This window comes from Pipra filicauda, unplaced genomic scaffold (assembly GCF_003945595.2).
Source record: "Pipra filicauda isolate LSUMZ 115617 unplaced genomic scaffold, ASM394559v2 scaffold13_size5146498_pilon, whole genome shotgun sequence".
Classification (NCBI taxonomy): domain Eukaryota; kingdom Metazoa; phylum Chordata; class Aves; order Passeriformes; family Pipridae; genus Pipra; species Pipra filicauda.
This window is the reverse complement of record NW_024103874.1, coordinates 2,143,367-2,165,185: the sequence shown is the minus strand read 5'-3', so window position 1 is coordinate 2,165,185 and position 21,819 is coordinate 2,143,367. Positions and strand designations below refer to the sequence as shown.

Below are 21,819 nucleotides of genomic sequence, written 5' to 3'. Positions count from 1 at the left end.
TAAATACAGCCCAATTAGTTTAAGTGTCCAGAAGTTACTACTGAATTAACTACATTCTAATAATTTCTCATCAGTAGTATTTTCACTAGGTCTGGAAGAATTCAAGTCCTATTTATTCAAGTCCTATTTTTATGCCCTGTTCAAGACTTAAATTACATGACTGAAAAATAACTGATTCAGAGGCAAAGAAACAAATTCTATTTATTTTTCACTTCATTAACTCCAAAATCACTCCTCTGTTCTCAAGCAACATTACTCCAAAGCAAAGGTTAAACACGTCTCCCCCCTCTCTGTGAACCTGAAAACAATTTTGTTCTCTAAGTTAACGGGAGTCCCCTCTTTGATCCCTATCCAAGGGATCCCATCTGCTGATTAGAACCAAAGACACTGCCAACTTCAAGTCCAAATTTAGGTCCCATGCATGGTTTAAAGGACCTACCAGATCTGCCATATACACAGCTCTATTAAACTCCAGCTTAGAATGTTGTAGGAAATAAAAATTAACACTTGTAAACCCAAAATTCTGTAACATCTACCTATAAATTTACCTCAATATATTACCTGAAGAACAATGAATGTGTACTGTTTGCATTTTAAAATATAATGCTAATGTAAAGGACTGGCAATTTAGGACCATCATTTATTACTGAAATTATTATCAGCATGAAAATATTAGAACACACATGTGAGCTTGTGATTAAATACACCACAGCCATTTTCAAAACTAACCAAATCATAAATCACTATAAATAAAGTCACCAGAAATGGAAAATTGTAAAGCTATGTAAGCAAGAGGAAAGCACAGCTCGGGGTTAGCATGGCAGTCTCATAATGGGATACTTTAAGTCCTGGACTAGATCCACACTATCTGCTGTGCCACTGGGAAGAGTGAGGCTGCAAAGGCAAGTTGCTGGTAGCATAACATGAGATGGTTCCTACAAACACCCTCCTGTACTGTATTTGCTCAAGGTGGAGCAAAGGGACACTGTGAGCAGAGGTTTAGGAAAACACTCAACGCTGAGATCAAGACGACATTAAAAAGCCTGGTAAGAGCCTGCAAAGGAAGCAGGCTTTTCATTCTGAAAGTTCATCTGCAAGATTAAAAGCAACCACATCTTTATAGCATGAAGATAATTTGTAGCTAGAAACCATGCTAATTTTCATTATCATTTCATTGATTTCAATGCATTTGATATGCTTGCCTGCAGCTAGGAGAGATGACAGACAGCTTTACTTGGGAATTGTCCCGACTTTTAAAAATCTCTATTTCTCTCTAGAGAGCTTTTTCATTTACATATTAGTCATTTCAGAGCTCACTGGGTACGTGCTGGCCTTCTCCTGAAGCAGAAGTGCTTTGCCTGCCCCACCTGTAGCTCCCAGTGCAATTGAGGCACGATCCTGCAGCCCTTTGCACGCTCAATTTGACACAGAAATCCCAACGGCAACAGATCAATGAGTGTGCAAATGTGGGCATGTCCAGGAAGACCTACAGGATTAGACTTGCTTAATGTTACAGTGCAAAGTATTTTTGGGAGCAATTTTTATTTTGTTGAAGCAAGCTCCCCAAGGGCGAGGTGTTAAAATGTTTTACATTTTATAAAGTAAAAAACCTGAAGTCTTGATTTGTACAAGTTGATTTTTTTTCAAGTAAAAAGCAGTGGGTTTAGCTCCCCAAATTTTTTATTCCAGGCTAGGAAAGGTTGCTAAGACACTAATAGCAAACTCTATAACCTATCAGTAATTTTTCTTATCATGAAAACATTAAATTCTTTTAAAAATAGCAAAGCAAATCTGCATATTTATAGAAATTATTTTCTTACCTAAAAAGTGAGACCTCATTCATGCAATATGCTACTACTATGTGTTTTGGTAGAATTCTTTATTAAAAACATGGATGAGAGAAGTCATTGAGAAAATACTGTTTTCAGGCATGTATCATCAGTGAGTTAATAATATGCAGACATTCTGTTCATGGGAATACTCAGCTCTTTATGCTTTCAAAGTAAGTCACTCCTTTGTTTTTTCCATTACCAAACTTAGGCAAGTCAAGAGCTACTGACTCATTAGAGAAAATCATTAACTTTTCCTATGGAACAGCAAAGATTTAGTCATTTGACATTTTTAACACCAAAGGATACTGAATCTTCAGGGAACACAAACATGGATTGAAAGTAAACGTTTTCATTGTTGGTTATATCAAAGACAGTTTGGCAACAGCCAACACCAGTCTAAACCAGTGGCTGCAGTCCACCCAGATTTATTCTTCCCCTGATGTGCTCACCCAAGCACTTGTTTGACCCCATGGTGAGCTGGTTCAGGAAGTTAAGCTGGCAAAAAACTAACTACAAAAATAATCCCACAGGGAGGGCAGGGCTGCAGCAGCACTGCTTTGGATAGGCTGGCTGAGGCTCTTAATGAGCCATATCAATCATTTATGTATTTCTGTCCTTTTCCTCTCCAAAACATGATGTAAAACCAAGCCTACTGCTGCTAGACCAGGAATAAGGGAAGTCAGGCTATGTGAAATGGCTGCTTCTCCAGGAAAACACGACTTATTGGGTTCAACAAAATACCTTCAGGCTGCAAAGCATTCCCAGCAATTGATTAAAAGAAGCTACTTTCAAATCACCAAAAAACTGCTTGAATGGCTTACCAGAAACATTAATTGATGTTCCTGCATCGATAATTCCACTGTTGGGCCTTACACAGTATCTACGTGGTGCTGTGGTCTTAACTTTGAAGCAAACATTTCTGTCTGTGGGGTTGCCGAGCTTCAGGTTTGTAGTGACAACATCTGTGAAAGGACCTGGGGAGGAGAGAGAGAAGCGAGACTTGAAATCACACAGAAAGCACTTTTCAAGCAGAGGCTAAGCAGGCTCTAAATCTCTGTTCACAAATCTTATAAAGTAATTAGATGTCCAATTTCCATCTGCGGCACGTACAGATAATCGCGCACGCAAAGCCGGCGCCCCGGCCCTGCTGCGGCTCCAGCCCAACAGCTGAAATGATCATTAACTGCCAGACAAAAGGGGGAAATCATTCACACGTTGTGCCAGCACCACAACATGGCATTCAGAGGATGCCAAATTCCCTGCTGCATCACAGATCCTCCATCCCAGCGAAGCCAGGCTAACAGAGACACCACATACACCCACGTTGGAGGTGATAAACTGTGAGCAAATACGGTTTGTTAACCAGGCAGGGAATGATAACAAAGGGGCTACTATAGATCCATCTGCATGTGAAGCTGTACCTCCAGAGAACCAGGAATCCACCAGGTATTCCGGAATGCCACACCAAAACCAACAAAACAAGCATTTAGGACACATTTTCTTTTCCCTAGCACGTTTGCTTTTTGGTGTTTTTTTTTTTTGTAATAACTCTCTTGGCTACTAGAAATTATAAACCAGAAGAAATAAAATAGCCTACCTCACCCAGGGCAGGAAATAACCACGTGGAAACAGGGAAATTTTTAGACACTGAGAGCACTGGCAAAGATTTCCATATTAGCAAAGCCAGAATCAAACCATTGTCAAGTTCTGCAGCACCAAGTGCAGGCAAATCCATTTCTCCCAGGTTCACTATGTAATTGGAACTGCCCAAATCCCTCAGGTTAGAGGAAAGGCTCGTTACTGATTTCCCACAAGACACTGATAAATCAGACAGGCAGCACACGACTATAGCGTTTTACAGATGGTAAAGAAGTAAAATTAAAAGAAATATAACCACACTTTGATCAAATGTCTTCTGCATAGAAGCGATTAATTTGATGCCTGAATAAAATATCTTCATCTGTCCTCAGGAGTAAAAGCAAATTGGTCAAAAAAAAGGCATTGAACTTTTCCTTACAGGAATGACGATGAAAATAAAAATACTGGCAGGCAATATTTCACCATCCTCCTCCCAAAGCATGGTTGACTTAAGGTAATTTAAGTGTGATACTTTTTCTACAAATTTATCACACAAATTTGTCTCCCAAGATGACATTTCATACAGCTGTAGCAGTACCTGAGTCCTGCAACCTTTATCCTCAGTTTGTTTAAAGGAATTAGAAGAGGAAAACCCCAAAACAATCACACACACAAAACTCTCCCACCAGACAACAATGTAGGACCATTTCTGCCTGTGCTCTGAACAGACCAGCTTTGCACTTACAATGCAACCTGGGAGCTAAAAAAATTGAAGCAATAAAATTTTCAGATCCCGTGGCAAAGATTTCACTAAACCTGTGCCTGGTGAAACACTGATGTGAAAGGGAATGAAACACAGCTGTCAAATTTTCTCTGTGTTCTGCATGCAGAGAGAGACTTGAAGCTCATGGAAAATAACTGGGCAGAAGCAGCCACGAGTTGTTAAAGAAGTTAAACAAGCCAAACTATCAGAAAAATCCAGCAGACATTCAGGTGTGTAAAGACAGTGGCAGATCTTCAAAACAGCTCTATCTGGGAGAAGTCTCAACATTTCAGAAGAAATTACAGGATGCCTAAGCATTAAGGATGTGTCTTTACTAAAAACTTACAGCTTGAGCTATTCCAGCACAGAGGGAGGGTGGGCTGAGCAAAGCCCTGCATATGCAGCTGCATCCTCAGCAGTGCTTTCCTGCTCTGCGTGCTGGGATAGATTTCCTGGGGGAAATACCATGTTTTTATTTGGCTGATCCATGAAGGCTTGTGGGATTTGTGTGCCCCAGCAAAGAGCTGCTGTTTGAAACAGTAATACGACAACAATTCTGTGTGTAAAATAATTTCCAAATGGAGTTACTTATTGCTAACAGAGATCATACCAAAATATCTGGCAGCAAAACCTTCCGGCAGATGGAATTAATTTCTTCTTGTCTGCTTGATGTTTGCTCTTCTGTTCTGTCCACTAAGCTTTAAACAGCTTCTTTAGCTCCATTTTCCCCCAGTTACAGGTTCTGCAGGTCAGCCAGCACAACTGTACTGGAAGGCTGACATCTGCTTCCAGCAAACCTGTGTGAGGCACAACTCCTCACGGCACTGCTGGCCAAACACTGCAGCAAAGCAAAACACAGCAGACAAACACAGGATTAACGTGCCATTGTAGGTGTTGTGAAGTGTGTAAAAAAATAAATAGGCAACAGTATTAACTCAGGGGTAATTGGGGCATGGCAGTGAAATATTATCAGCTTGGCTGGCCCTGTCTTTGGAGAGCAAGGCCCATGGACTGCCAAGTCGGGCTGAAATGAAACCCTGATAGCCTGTTGTTAGCTTACTATAGCCAAGGCTACACGTTTTTTGGGGGGGTTGGGGTTTGTGGGAGAACTATCTCAGGATAAACACAAGCTAATTCTTTACTGGAGATACACCTCTGCTTTCCAACATCTGGATGTGAGCACAGCAGATAAGGCTGGAGTGGGTATTAACAGTCCTACAGGACACACATCTACCCTGGAGCTTCATTTTCCAGTGCAAGGCATCAGGAATTCTGCATTCATACACAGATACAGCAAGATAAAATGCTCTGCACTTCTTCCTGATCACTTTGTCCTCACTACAATTTATACAAATATATGCAACACCTGGACAATGCCTGTACCCCCAAGGTGGGCTGTGAGGGCAGTTCAGTCAGACTGGTGCATCTGGATGGTACTTGGGTAAAAGCAAGTGAGGACTGACTCTTACTCTGTTCCTAACCAGAAGCTGGGTTAAAACCACAACTCTCACTTCATTATTTTGTTTTGAATGTTTTTTCTATTGCTCATAATATTCCTAAATAAGTGAAACTCATACTAAGGCAGGGTGCTTTCCAAATGACAATTTGCACTTTAAAATCAGCCCAACTGGTTTTCTTCATGTGTTTTTTTCAAGAGATCATGAGAAAAATGCCACTGGTGTCATCCCAAGGACAAAGTTATGGGAAACAGGGTCTGTACATGCATCATCTGACACAGGGTTGTCACGGGAGCGAGCTGTCTACAAGGAAGAATGTAGTAAACCGAATTTGGTGGTGAAAGTCTGAAATATTCCACAAGGGCTTGATGACTTTTTCCTGCCAAAATAAAGTCAACTTGTGTTAATGCAAACTGGGCATCAAGTGATATGCAAACTAGCAGAATTACTGAAAGGAATGGAAACATCATCTCCTAGACTCATGAAACAACCAACAGTAAGAGGTACCATGGTTTTTCACTTTTCAGAAGGGTTAGTGTCAAGCTACAGCTGTGGCTTTCCACCCAAGGAGCTACACATCCAATCCTTCCCATGTGAAGATCACAGCTTTACCTCAGAATCAGCCACACTTCATTTCCTATTCAAACCCCAGTGCATATCAATCTTTCCTAGGAGTGCCATTCTGCAGTGCACTGTGTTATAATACCCCACATCATTTCAGTAATGATACAAAAGTCTGGGAATTAGGTCAAAAGAACACGGTGTCAACTCTATTTAAATTTTAAATAACTCTCCTTGCAATAAAAATTGCCCATAATTGTACCAGCAAATCCAGGCTGATAGCTTTTTGATCAGCACAGTACTCACTGTGAGATTCTTGCTCCTCACAGAAACCACGTTCCCCAGTACATTTGTACTGAACCTTAATACAACCATTCTCACCTCAACCAAAATTCCATGCTTTAACACAGCAAATAAACAGTCCTCATACTGTCTGGCATGTGAAAGAAGTTAGCACAAGTATCAGCAGGGGGAAAGCTTTGATGGCACAGGTTGGGCAGGAACATTCAGACCCACCGGGGACAGTCCTTGGCAGATTTGTACCTGCAAATACTACAACATCTTTATAATTAACTACACACATCAGGTGGGCCACAGTCCCAGGGTTGCTTTATTCCTGCATGAGTCCATCTCACTGCTGCCAGGGAGGTGTTCTGACCTCTCCTCTCCCCACCTGCCTGTGCAGGCTGCACAGTGTGTGCCCAGAGCCGAGCCAGGGAGCTGCCGGGGCTGCAAATTAATCCACTTACCAGGCAGGGAGCGAGGGAGGGGGCAGTGGGGAAGAGAAGAGGGAGAATCAGTTTTCAGCCAGATCAAGCAGCACTCAGACCTGGCATCGAGCAAACTGCATCCTCCTGCTCAGCATTCTGCCAAATTAAGGCAGCAAGGTCTCACAGTTAGCAGGTTAAAGCCAGCAAGCACATCCAGCCATAGGCACTGCAGTCACACTCGTGTTGGCATAGCTGTTGAAAGTAATTAAGGCACATGCATTATTTCTGTGTGCAAATTCTCATCTGTTTAAAGCCAGGCATCCCCTAAAAAATTTAGTGAACTTTTCAGAGAAAAGCCTTGCAGGATTACTTGACAGAATTGTAGCCATGTTCAAGTGGCACCCACTGACCCACAAGACTAAGGGTAAATTCTCATCCAGCTGCCCGTGCTCCTCCCAGAGTGTTTTAGATGCACTTTCAGCATCTTTCCTTAAAGAACTTTTGCCACTCCAGCTCACCACAGACACGTACCCTAGAGCAAGGTAATTGGAAACAGCCAGAAATACAGGCAGAGCTTCTAGTGAGATAACCTCTCTTGTACTTCCTTTGTGGGGAGCAGTGGAATGCAATAATAGGAGGGGAAGGATGTATTTCACCATGGTTTAGTCCCACTGATGTGTCAGAGGAAATTCATTAACCACCTGACACATTAATCAGCCATAGAAAGGTAACCAAGGAATCTTTATTAAGGGAGATGGTGGAAACCAGGGAAGGGGAAAGCTAAACTCTTTTGTGACTATTCTCAAGAGCCCAAATCGCACACACGACTAGGAGATGTCCATCCACATGGAGCAATAACTCACTCGGTGAAAAGGGCCACACTGACCCTTCATGTGCAAGTGGAGAGGGTGGGGCTGAATGTGATACTTGAGGCTCCCTTCCCAAAACAGCCATCTCTCCATCTGACTATTTCTGTCTTTCTACTTGCCACTTTTCTCATCTTCACATCTGAGTTGCTCCTTTACTGTGCCTCTGACAGTACCAAGTGATTTCATTTTATTTCCTCAATTTCTCCCATTTCATTTCTCTGGATGTCTATCAGCATTAGAGAGACAGGCAAAATAAAACCACTGGTGATGTGCAAGAGGGCTCAATAACAGGTGAAGAACTTGACTTACTGTTTGCTTCTTTTTAAAGTTATATATAAAGCTGATGACCTTTGACGATAAACACTAAGATGAAAAGAGCTGAAATGTCAAGCAAGACATCTTGAGCTATCAGCCAGGTGCCTGTGAATCAAGAACACCCAAGATCCAATCAAACTCTCCCACCATCTTACTTGTCTTTAGACAAATCACTTAAGGGCTTGATCTTCTGCTATTAAGAGCCTTAAGAGTTGACAGCAACTCCAAAACAGAAGCAGGTTTGGACCCTTATAGTTTCCCTCTCTGTAAAGTCAGGAGAATACTTACCTAATTACACAGAATCTTGTGAAGATTAGTGTTTTAAAAAGTACTGTGTGCCAAGTTTTAATCATCATCATCATCTGGCTCTGGAGACATTCATAATTAAGGGAGCATCCGCAACTTTGGAAATCGAAGAAGTCAAAAAATGAGAAGAAGAGCCTGTGTTGCACAAACATCTGATTTCACAAGGAACTCACTGAGAGGGCCCCAACAACTCCAAATTTGGTAATTATTTTTAAGACAAATCCTTGTGTAAACCACTTGCCAACCTTTCAAGCTCAGCTGAGATTTTAGAAGGAATTAGTGGAATCAATGGCTTTACTGCCAGCACCCACCTCCTCAAACAAGAGAGCCCTCGAAGGGAAGTGGTCACTTCCACTTCTGCTGTGTCAAGCAGTAGATACCTTGATGAAAAATACATTACAGAAATAGAAGCAACATCCAAATCACTCCCCATGCAATAGCTGATGCAGTGGAGCGATTTTTTTAAGAAGTGTGTAATCAATAAAGTGACCTAAGAGGGAGAAAAAACCCAAGATGCAGAAATTCAACAAAATTACATGATCCAGATGCCAAAGCTGAAGCAAGGCTGGTAGTAAGTTATTCCATTTGGATGGATTAATCAGTGTCCTTCTCTGGTCTTTTTTGGTATAAATTATTTTTCTGAGTGTGCCTCATGCTTAATGAGGAAAAAAACCCAAAACCCCAACAAACATGAGACTGAAGACTATTTTCAGGGTATCTATTAGTACATAATTTTTGTCACCTTTATCCCTCTGAGGATCATTAACAGTCTGACTTGACAGTTTTAAGAACTGAGAGGCCACACATAAGCTTGCCAAGAGAAACACAGGAATATGTCCTTCACGTAATTTTGGTACCAGTGTCATTTGTTTTTTCCCAGCTGATCCCCTTAGAGTTTTATTACACCCAAACATGACTTAGAGCGAACTTAATCGCACAACACGAAATGTTTTCTCCACGTCCTAAACTGCAAACACATTTCTGCACACGGTTGCACAAACAAGAGCCTGAGAGCAGCCTTGGTGAGTTTTTAGAGGTGTATCTCTGTTTCAACTGTGCTTTCAGAGCCTTTTAGCAGCGAACAGATCGTATTACTGTGCTCACAGATATCAGCGCCCCAGCCCTCGCCAGGTATGAAAACAGCTCAGAATATGTTTCAGTGATGTACCAGAGCCACTCACAGGAAAACTCTTTCCTGTCCGTGGCCTGAAGCCCCATCCCCGGGATTTCAGGACACTGGAACAAAGCCCAGGGAGAAGTGGGGATGCAGCACTGGAGAGCAGCAGGATGATGGATGGGCTGATGTGCAAAACTCCCTGGCAAAAACACTGCTGAAGCCTGAAGTCAATGCAAAGTGTCTCTCTGGAAGAAGCATCACGACTTTAATCACCAACCCAAACCACACTTTTTCTTGCAAAGTAATTTTTCCCGGTCTAATTTTCATCACTAATCTCCATTTCAAATGCACATCAAAATGTAAGGGAAGGAGCAACTTAACTACTCTAATTTTATGCTCACATATACTCTTCAAATAGACAAATGTGATGTGCAACTTAAATAGCAAATGAGCAAATATTTTAAGTGCAAAACTATGCACAAATCGGAAATACCAGAAGAAATAAGCAAAATTAGAGATTTTTGGGATGCACAAAGAGCAGCTGCTTTTCTAATAAGTTTAAAAAAACCCCAAACCACATTAAATAGGCAGTGGGATACTATTTATAGCTACAAATAAGGAAGGAAACCTGAATTTAGCAAGATATATTTCAGGGGAGCCACTTGAAAACTATCCTATTAACTGTATTTTCAAGATCAAAGGAAAAAACCCCAAACCAAATCAGATATTTAGTCAGAAGCAGTGAGAAAACTTTATCTGAAAAAACAATGCCTCACATCTTTTACAGTCTGGCATAGAACAAATGTCAAGTTGTGTTCCTCAAACCTAAACTTCTGTCTTTTCCAATCTAAACAATTCCATGATTCAGCGATCATCTGCACCACTGTATGACACCAGTAAACACAGTGTAAAACCAGCTGTATAAAAATAAAGGAAAAAAAAATAAATCTTCCTGCCCTTACATCTTTGCTCCTACTCTGGTTAAAATGTAGGAAGGCCAGAAGAGGAGACACTACAAACCAGAGGAAATGCAAATATTTTGAGAGGATTCAAAATAAATTGTTAATTCCCATCTCACAAGAAGCAGCAGTTGCAAATATCAACATCCAACACACATGAAACTGCACAAGGGAGAGGGTGAACTGCTGGGAGAAGCACTGGAAGCACCAATAAGGATAATAAGGATGAAGTAACTGGTTCCATGGAGAGGAGCAGTCTTGAGAAAAACAAAGAAGTGCCATTTTTTTTCCTTAAAGAATGACACAGTCATTTGACATGCCTTCTAGAAGCACAACTAATTTGAATTAGGCCTTTTAAATTGCTTTCAAAAACATAAGATTTGGCTCCATAGTGATCCCCACACCTACATGATTTTATAATCTGCATCCTAAGTAACTGGATCACCAGGCAAACCTCCCCCTTCTCTATTTTTCCACCAGTCGTGGAAACCAACCAAGAAAACAGGATTAAATTTAGAATGATAAAATCTTTAATCCATGCACCATGGTATGAGGGACTTCGTTTACAGCTCGGAGAACTAGACACGAAAGAAGTTTAGTAAAGAGATTATTTTCATGAAGTATTTATAATAACGTGGGATAAGTACTGCAGGCAGCAGCAGAACCCAAACTGTACAGATGTTTTTGAGGCCAGAAGAATTACAGATGAAGTAAGCAATTCTCAGAACTGCTCTAATACAGTAAGGACAGACTCTCTCAGCTCTAGGTCTGGACTGTCTTGCTGGTGTAAACACGGAATCACTTCGATCCATGTGCATTTTAACCCTGCACTGAATTCAACATGGAAATGGTTGATTTGCTCTGCACACGTTTTCAATGGCAGCAAGACTGTGACAGCGGTTCCAGACCGATGGCACAAACCCCTCTTTAGGAAAGGTTGCCCAGCAGGCCAAGTTTTAAATTCAACAACATCCCAGACATCTCAGAAAACATCCTGTATGCCCCCACTGACACTCGGGCTACAAAGCAGGTCTGAAAGCATTTTTATGTCGAATAAATACTGGGTCAAACACCAGAGGAAGAGATTTAGCATGAGTCTGGCCCCCAGCTTAGACAGACTGGTACTTAAATATTCATAGCTGTACGTGAACTAGGCTTCCTTTCTGCCTCTGGTCATGGCACAGGAAGACAATGAAAGGAGCCTTCAATGTTCCTGCTGGTAGGAACTGCCACAGCAGTGCCAGAGTCCCTCATCCAGAGAGGTCTAACTGGGAAGAATTCCTGACCTAATCAGGGAGGATTTACTTAGAGAAAAAAAGCCAAACAAACAACTTGCAGCAGCAGGATGATAATGTTAAAGCTCACGTTCCTTACAAACACAAAGATGAAATTTAAGCCTGAAACGACAGCTGTGACCACAAACAGAACTTGTTGCAAACACCATCAATAAAGCTTTCAAAGCCAAGCAGCCACAGTGACAGGGAAAGTAAAAAAGGCTGTTATTGTACTGACTATGAAATGCATTCAGTAGTTATTAGCTGTTCCCAGCAGGCAGCAAATACAAGACCAATATGGTAACAAGATAGTAGAAAATGAGTGTGACTGCAAGATGAGGGCAGAATTAGCAAGGGTCATTTGATTCCTGCACCCTCAGCTGGGCAGAAAGCTGTGTTGAGGGGCCCTCAGAAACAAGACAAACCCTCACTCGCCCAGTTTTCTACAAAAATTGCATTATAACATATGCAGAAGTTGCTCATTTGATTCAAAACTCATTTGATGCAATCAATACCTTCCAGAGCTGGCTGCATACAACAAATTAAGCTGCTTTGAAAATTGGGTATTTGTTCATGGATGTAAGCTGACCTGAGCTCATGAAGTTGGATCATTTGCTATGGTGATGATGCTTTTTTTCCAGTTGAGTTTCAAAACAGATCTGACAATCTATTTAAAGGTTTGTACTTGAATTCTTACAGTCCTAATTCTGAATTAGAGAGCAATTAAACAAAATTCACTCTTGTATTCAGAGGCAGCTGACCAATTTTAAAAGAAATAAAGCACTGCATGACTACATAAGCTTTTCATTTATAAAACCTGTGCAGTGAGGAAAAAATAGGTAATAATTTATTTTCCAGTGAGAAGGAACTATCAGAAACTCCTGTGGCAAATTCCTACTCCATATTCCTCTTTCACGGGTGATAGGACATTGCACATGCAGGGGAGCAGCTGGGAAATACAATTTACTGCTAAGCACCAGTGTGAACCTGCATCCACTCTGATACATTAACTGTGCCTCTATTTTGCCATGACAGCCACGTTCCCAGGGCTTGAGACAGCCACTTCTTAGATGTGTATTTTCAATATAATTTGTTATCAGTCCCATCTTCTGAAGTGATGAATAGAGGTCACATCCCATCAGCCACTGGCAATCCGCCATCCTGATGAGCTTTAAATAACAAACTCGACAAACTTTTTCATGTCTCATTGCAATGGTTCCACAGCTCAAAGTGAGCTGAAAATCCATGCACAAACATGGATTCCCAAGGAACAGGAAGTTATGAATATGTGTGTCCCTTCCCTTACAGTAAAGGCAAGCAGCTGGTCATACTTAAAACACAAAATCACATAAAACTAAGAGAAACAATGGCCAAATAACAAATTTTATCACTGCATTAGGTCTTTCCCTGAAACAGTAATACTTTGATCCCATTAATGCTCGTAACTTCATCTGGAATTCTCAAAATCTATGCAGTACAAAATTATTCAGAAGTCCTTAACCCATAAATCACATTGGCCAAAGCCTTCAAGCAGATTGTGGTATTTTTGGAAATAGTCTTGGGAGACCTAAATACATTAATTAAATTTAACAGAAGATACAGTTAAACCTCCTTGACTGCTTCACACATCTCAGTTGTTATTTGGTGCTCCAACCATCCTACTCCAAGTTTCTGTTAGTCCCCACATGTACAATTCCTGTCCCCTTTCCCAGTGGAGCTGTTAGTGCACAGGACAGCAGCAGATTAAGGAAGCTCAAAAGAAGCATAATCTTCAACTTATTCCACCTTTCAAAAAAATGAGATGTGTTGTAAGACACTCCCAGTGCATCACTATTGTGCTTTTGCCTCCAGGTATTTTCCTTCAAATACCTCTCTTTTAAAGTGAAGGGTCTATGCAAAGCACTGAAGTAATTATAAAACTAATGGAGCACGTGAAATCAGAATAATTCAGTATACAAATAAACTAACACTTAATAGAATAAGTTTTTGATTTTAGCTAAGCTGCAAGAAAAGTGAGCATAGCATGAACTGCACTAGAGAAGGACTGATTTTGTTTGGTAACTGGGCTACATTTTGGGTTAGATTTGTTTAGATTTAGGAAGTTGCCTTTTATTTAAATACTCTTTTTAAGCCTATAACTTGATAATCAAATTCAAATATGTAGAGAGATGCAAAGGTTTAGTCATATTTAATGCAGTAACAATGATTTTACTCAGAATCAGGCCAGATAGAGGGAAGCATGGGCTGGTACATTTTTCAGCAGAAAAGTAGAGAGCCAATGGCACAGCAGCCTTCAAAGAGTAAGGAAATCCTAGCACTGACTGCCATTCTGCTGTCAATAAATACCAGGAGGGCTCTAAGAGTTTAAAGAAAACAGCATGTAAATTTTCAGCTTAAAAGATGCATATTTATTACACTAAACAGGCAACTTCTTACAACACTGTCAGTATTTTACATTCTTAAACATGGCCTGTTCCTGTGGCAGTGACTAGAAATCCCTATTTATCCAGTACAGAACAGAATGAGAGTTAAATCCCTCCCAATACCTTCAGTGCAGGAGTGTTCAATCATCCCTGATGGATCAGGACAGGGGTGGAGGCAGAACTATATGGCCCAGCAGCAGTGTGTGACCAAGTCCTCAACCCCTGCTCTGAGACTTGGCAACTGCAGGCTCAGTGAACACTGATCTTACATCCCAAACATTACTGGACTGCTGGATTGAAGAGCCTTCCCCTGGTATCTGGTAGGAATGGGACATTCATGTGGGATCCAGGAGGCTTTGCACACTTGCACTGCAATGTCCAGATCTCCCCTCCATACAGCCTGATCTGCAGGAGCTCAGATGTCTCGTCAGGGAGTGGTAGCCACCCAACCACGGTACTGCAGGTTACACAAACTGCATGGGACTGGGGCTAAATACTAAATATTGAACACTTACACTGTTGCAGATACGCTGTTGGACCGAGCATATTACACAGGCCAAGGCCACACCTTTGGGCTGCAGCTCTGATGTACCCAGGGGATGCACTTGAGCCAGTGACAGGTGACAGCTTGGAACCAACTCTAGGCTCCAGGCCAAGTCTGAATCCCTCCTATTAGGACTGCAGAGGATTGGCTGTTCTGGTGTATTATTGTGCCCTTTGCAGAAAGCAAAGCTACACAGTGACATTTTGCATAGGTGTGAAATCACGAACTGGGGACAGGAACCTGCATTTCCAACTGGCAGTGACTCGCAGAGTTTTGCGAGGCACTAATCCCTGTTTGGCAGTACTGCCGTGAGCCACTTGGGGAGCACGGACAGAGTGCTGAGTCATAAGTCCAGCCTAACCTGGAGCAAACCTCCAAAAACGCTCCTGAAACGTCCCTGAGCTACAGCCCCTCCGTTCTGTGCGACCCCTCCTGAACAGCCCTGCCCAGACACCGTGTCTGCAGAGTCCAGCGGCACCTCAAACACCACTGACCCAGGCACGTTTTGAAACAGGCTATATTTTAACAGAATTTTACTTGCTGACATTAAACAGCTGATCTCTATTCCCGATGGCCTGAAAGGACAGGCTGGCCTGCCCTCCTGTGAGGTGCAGGAGGCAATGCCTGCAGCACGAGCGTGGCACTAACACACAGCACCAGGCAACAGGGGCCACAATTCCACATATCCCTGTCCAAGCTTAAATCTAGCAATTCCTAAAGTCAGAGCCTTGAATGTTGCAATAAGTTCTTGGCAGAATGTTTGACTTTATCTCTTAGGTTAAAAAATAAAAAAGAAAAAAGAAGAAAAGAAAAGGGGAAACATAAACGTAAACGTCATGTATAACAACGGTGTTTGTCACCCTTTGTTACCAATAAAGCCTGAGATGTAAACCTTTAGTTGGATGATTTCTCCCCTGGGCTGCAGATCTACAACAACCAAGAAGTGAAGGAAGCCACTGAAGGCAGTGAAGCTCCTGTTTCACATGGCATCAAAGACCAGGGAAACGGGCACCTCCAGGCACCTAATGGTGTCCAGCCTCCCACGACTCGCAGCTGCATTTCAGCACAGCACATGCTGCTGCTATTTTGGAGCGTGTGTGCTAGGGTGGAGGAGATGCAAGGCGGGAGGAAAGACAACCCCTGCTCATGTTCACATGCTGTGAAAAAAAAAAAAAATTCCAGCATGAAAAACTCCTTTGATATTTTTTTCAAACAAGACACAAGCACGGTATTTTGAAACAGACCTCCAGCCGAATTTAGAAGGTTCGCTGCAAACCAAGGGGCTAAAAAAGCTGCTTCAAAAAGGTCTTCAACCCTTTACAAGTGAAAGTGGAGGCCAAGAGAGAGATGGTTGCAACCCCACAGTGACTGGGACGTGTTAGAGAAGAAATCCTCATTCACTTATTCCCAACATCCTCCCTCTAGATTTTATATTGAAGAGCTACACAGAGCACTCAAACAGCACAAGCTGTAACAATTTTCTGCCTTTTCTACCTGTCTGCATTTTGATTAAGCCATTTATCCATTTCCAGAGTTTGAGACACTTGGTTCACAGTCCAATCTCATTTTCCTACATTAAGCAGGAGACCTTTTAGTGCACACCATGAGGAAGCACACCCAGACCAGTCAGCAGCTCCATGACCTCTGCCAGTCTGGATCTACTCGCAGGGGGCCAAGCAATGCTCTGGAAATAAATGCAACTATTCGCTAAGGTGACAAAACCACTTCAGCCCTACCACCAGGCAGCGTGTCATCACAAAGTCAGTAGGACAAGAAATGCTTAGAGCAGAATTTACCTCATGAATACTTCAACTTGGGCTCTCCTGAACGAAGGACAGCGGTCAGCCCTGCTTGCTAGAAAGGACTGTAAGGCAGAGGTATTGCCAAAGCATATGAATGCTGCCCACAGCATTCTGAATGTTCTGTCTGAACATTAATATTTAAATGTACTTTGAAACGAAGCCATTTAATAGGTGCAGTTAGTCAAGTAACATTTTATGCTATAAGAAGTATACGTTGCTGGCTAAATATCTGGCAACCAAAGTCACTATGGTTGGTTGATTTAACTTCAATGGCTACTGGTTGTTTAGCCCAGAACCTCAACTGAAAGAAAGGCAGCCTGACAAACTATCTTTATTTCAAGAAAAAAACAAGAGTCTGACTGGATCTATACCTACCTGTGCTGAACTGAAAGAAGAAAAACAAGCCCTGAACCACAATTATGTCTCATTAGCCAAGTCAGTGCCAATTAGGGCCCCACTTTTTGCCCACCTGAACTTGGATTTGCTTGTTTGCTGAAAGCAGCTTTATCCAGAACAAGAGCTGATTTTCATCTGCTCATACTTAACACAAAGAATGTCAAAACAACAATAGTTTCCTTCTTAAGCATGTTTGATACTGCTGCCATAACAACTTCAGCTTACAACAAAGATATATTCATTCCACCCAGTGTTTATTAACATGCTGTCTGATAAACCCATTTCATAATATTAGTTCAAATATATTTACTAATAAAAACTGCTACAGACCTCTCCTATTTTTGAAAATGTACATGAAAGCTTTTTCTTAAAGGAGTATTGTTTTTGCCGGAAGCCAACAAATGAATCCCTATTTTTAAAAAATAGCATGTTTGCCAGAAAATAAAGCAAAGCCATAAAACACCTCTGACTCTGGTCGCATAAATAAACTTGCTGAATGCTTATTTGTAATCCCAGAATATTGTATTACAGCCCTGCTGTCACGCTGCAAGACAGGAATTTCAGCGCCAGCGAAAGCCCAAACCCATTCAAGACTTTTATTTAGAAAAAGGATGGATTTTCACGCAGGCAGATTATTTATCCAAATAGCTCGCTGAATTATAATAACAATAATAATAAGCATAAAAAGAAAGGAAGTGCTGCCCAGCACCTGGCCAGAGGCTGGAGAGAGACAAGGTTGAAACAACCCCACAGTGACTGGGACATGTTAAAGAAGAAATCCTCATTCACCACCTTATTCCCAACATCCTCCCTCCCTCTGATTTTATATTGAACAGCTACACAGTGCACTTAAACAGCATCAGAGGCAAAAATTTCCTGCTCTTTCCTTTTGCCTGAGCCCTTTACCCATTCCCAGGGTTTGTGACAGTGGGTTCCCAGTCCCACCGCTGTCCTACATTGAGCACCAGATCCCTGGCCGGGGCCGCTCACACCCCCCGGGCAGGGCAGCGGGTGCCCGGGGAACCCCCCGGTCCGGGCGCTCCCCCGGGGGGTCCCCGCCCTGCCGGGCGCTGCCCCGGGGAAGGTCAGCGCGGGGGGAGCGGGTGTTCCCTGCGCAGGCGGTGGCCGGGACCCCCCCGCGCCGTGTCCCCGGGCCGCCCCGGGCGCTGCCGCAGCCGCCCGCGGAGCCGGGGGGGGGCGGCCCGGGGGGACCCCCGCGGGGCTGAGGGGGCCCGGCGGGGCGAGGGCGCGGCGCTGAAGGACATTTTATCTGCCGGCGGTGCCCGGCCCCCGGAAAATGGCTGCCGGGGAGCGGGGCCGGAGCGCGGCCGCGCCGCCCGCCCGGCGCGGGGAGCGGCGGCGAGCGGGGGATGGCGGCGGCCGCCTCCTACCTTTGAATTTGAGCTCGTGCTGCGGTTCGAGGCTGAGGACCTGCTCCGCTTTCGCCATGTTCCTCCTCCTCCTCCTCCTCGGCGGTGGCGGCACCAGGCGGAGAGAGGAAGGGACGGGGAGGGAGGGGAAGGAAGAGGGGAGGGAGGAAGGGAGGGAGGAGGGAAGGCGGGCGGGGGGCGCGCCCGGCTGGTTGTTCACCCCTCGGCCGGGCACCGATTCACCCTCCGCGGGGGTTCTGGTTCACCCCGTCCCGGCTGCTCGTTTTCTCCCTGTGCCGGCGGCGGAGCGGGGACAGCGGGCGGCGCGGTGGGGCGGCGGCTCCGGCGCACACGCTGCCCGGGCAGGGCGGGCGGAGGGCGGGACGATGCAGCACCGAGGGGCCCGCGGAGAGGCTGCGGCGGCGGCTGACGTGGGGCCCGGCCCCGCCGTGAGGGGACGCGGGGGAGGCTCCGCGCCTCCGCTCCCGGGCGCTGCTCCGGCTGCGGGAGCCTTGCGGGAAGAAAGGGGTCTAATTGGTGTTTAATCGCCGCTGGAAGTCGTGATTTGTACTCGAATCCTCTCGTTGCCGAGAAGCAGCGTTACCGTAGGCCTGTGTGCCGTATGGCCTCGGGGCTGCAGGGACAGCCCTCGGGCACATCGCCGGCCCTGCCTGGCTTCCAGCGCCTTCGGCCAGGCACGGGCAGGGGAAGGGAAGCGCTCCCGGGAGAAGGAGGAGCTCCCGGAGCTCCAGAAGCTGCTCCGTGCGGGGACACCCCGGGCAGGTCCGGGTGAGGGACCAGGGCAGCCCTGGGAACGGGCATCAAGGCACAGGAAACGCTCGCTTTTTAATAAATAAAACCAGAATTTCACGTCGTCTCAGCGATTTTAAGACATCCTCCCTCTCTTTTCTTAACTGCATTTGGGTTTTTCCTTAGGGCTTTTGTTTGTTTGGTTTGAGGTGTTTTTTGGTTGTTGTGTTTTGGGGATTGTTTCATTTGCATTTAGTTTTGTTTGGCTTTTACTCCAGTGGTTTAAAATATTTTGTTTTAAATTTACAGCTTGGTTTATTGATAGCCTTAGGCCAGTGTAATTACAGTAACAGTTTGCTTTTTTTCCCCTCCCCTCTCTTCTCAGGTTGTTTTAAACATTTGAAAAGTTCCTAAGAGTTTATGGAGCGTTGCTGTAACCTGTCAGAGGCAGGAGTTTGGGGTGCCCGTGGTACCAGCAGAAACATGCTGGTTTAAAAACTGGTAATTTCTATACACCAAGAAGTATTCATTAGGCAACTGACCTTTATATATTATAAACAGGACTTCTGGAGGAGATGCCATTTGCAGAGATAAAAAGCTTCCAAAGAACAGCAACTCAAAGTACCCAGTTATGTTGGATCCTAATCAGGGCTGATGAGCAAACAGATGAGAGGTGAATAAAAATATGTTAAGATTAACACCCCTGAGCAGGACAGTGACATACACTGAGCACATCTGCAGTGTTTACATCTCACCCTTCAGCTGCTCCTGTCCATGACAATCCCTGGTTTTCAGCTCATCTGCTTCACCACCTCCAATCCCATTTCATCTTTTTTGTTCCAAGATGTCTTTCATTGCATGCCAAACCAAACCAAACCCATACATGTGTTTAGTATAAGTCTTGGTTTTGCATAATGCAAGTGAAACCTGTGAACTCCTTCCAGCCAGGAGAGCAGGACCAATTTTTAGAAGCTTCAGCAATGCAGGGAATTACACTCAAATACTGCTCTTCTTCCCTAAATTCCTTCTCTGTTGGAGAAAGGATGGTCACACAACAGGATAGAGGAGTGCATTTTCTTTTCCAGGTCCTTGCTATTCTATTTTGCTTAGTTAATTAGATTTGGAGCCTTGCATGTTCTTGGCTTATTATTTTTTCTACTTGAAGGGGGTTAATTTTTAGCCTAAACTACAGGTTATGTTATAACATTTTAGTTCTCAAGTCAGGAGAGAATTGACTTCAGTTATATTTTGGAGTAGAGCTTTCTTGGCTCATATTGTGGAAAGGTTATCTTCTTTCACCTAATCTCTTAGGTTTTAGGTCATAGACAGATTCTCTCTCTGAGCCAGGCATTCTTAGACCAGTAATTAGTAGAAAAGACAAGCTTTATACATATCTGCAAGTTAATTGCAAGCTAACGGTGAGGAATAAGAGAGGAAGCTTTACACAACATATAGTCACACATAATAAAAAACCCTAAATAAACAACTATTAAGTGTTGCTGCCCAGACCTTTCCGAGTTCTACTTTTCCTGAAAGAAGTACAAAGAACACCCTGAAGCGTTTGATGATCCACATCTTAAAGGGTTGGCCAGGATGTATCATCTTACCATAATTGGCACTTACCTGCTTGTGTTTGAAGGACTCGCCCACGTTTTCATCCAGGGTGACGTTTTTATAAAGCGCAGCATTGTTTAAGCTGAAAATTTATGAAGCCCAGTGAATGTCAGGTTTTTGTTACATGTAAATAATGTGTGTACATTTAGTGTTGTGCAGATGAGGTTCACTGAAATAGGTGTGCAGGGAGGTCACCTGCAACACTTGTTACCCAGCCAGCACTCACTGTAACAATGCAGCCACAAGAAGGCAACTTGTTGCCCTGGTGGGTTTCTGATTAACAGGAGAAAGTCGGGCTGAACACTGCAGGGAAGTGCTGGAGAGCATCGGAAAGCTTTGCACTGCAACAATCTTGAAGAACAGTTTTATCTGCTAAGAAACTTCTACCTTAAAAGCTATGAAACACTTGATCCAAGTAAAACATTCTCATTGTGTGTGTGCAAATCTGGTGGTTAGCATTTAGTTCCCTAGATTCCCTATGCAAACACATGCAAATATGCCTTTCTCTCTATTTTAGCACATTCCTTGTGTCTACCTTTCTTACGCTCTCTTTGGCACATTCATGCCATCTTATACAAACACACTTGACACTCTTCAAAAAGCAGTTTGCACACATCTAAGAGGGAACTTCAAACTAGCAGGTAACAGTAATTTTAAATTATTCCAGGTCTGTTAAAAAGATGACTGTGTGTGTTTCCTGCATAGGAAGCCACTTGCTTAGTAAAAACTTGTATCCAACACTTTCAGGTGAAACAGCAGTTCAGAAACAGGACTTTTTTGTTTACTTAGCTTTTGAAGGCTGTTATTAACTCAACATGTTCGACCTGCATCACAGATTGCAACAACAAAAGCACATCTTTTAAGCATCACGTAAGACAAACGAGGTAACTGTAGCCAACTCCCTATTTTTGGGCTCCACATAACCACCAGAGCAGTGGTTTAAAAAAAAGCAAGCTCTCAACCAGCTGGCTGTATTAACAACTGAGAAGGATCCCTTCCCAGCACGACGGGCCCCCATGACACTGCGCAGATATTAAAAGCACTTTACGGTTTTGATTGACAGAAACCTGGCCTAAGCAGCCGAGAATTTTACGTTTCATGCAGCCTAAGGTAAAAAGCAGTGTATTAAATAACTTGGCCCTGGCAGAATTTGTCAGGCCTTGCCCTGGCTGACAGGAC

The 21,819-nt window shown here is 43.5% G+C and overlaps 1 protein-coding gene across 1 annotated transcript in view; it reads right to left on the bottom strand.

Annotated features, from left to right (window-relative positions):
• Positions 1-18,619, bottom strand: part of VAPB (VAMP associated protein B and C) — a 30,425-nt gene extending 11,806 nt beyond the window's left edge. Inside the window, exons 1-2 of the mRNA XM_027710691.2 lie at positions 18,298-18,619; positions 2,654-2,806 (exon numbers count right to left, since the gene is read on the bottom strand). Of these exons, the coding sequence (XP_027566492.1) occupies positions 2,654-2,806; positions 18,298-18,355 (211 nt within the window). The 5' untranslated portion in view covers positions 18,356-18,619. The remainder of the gene's footprint in view (positions 1-2,653; positions 2,807-18,297) is intronic.
• Between the last annotated feature and the right edge of the window lie 3,200 nt (positions 18,620-21,819).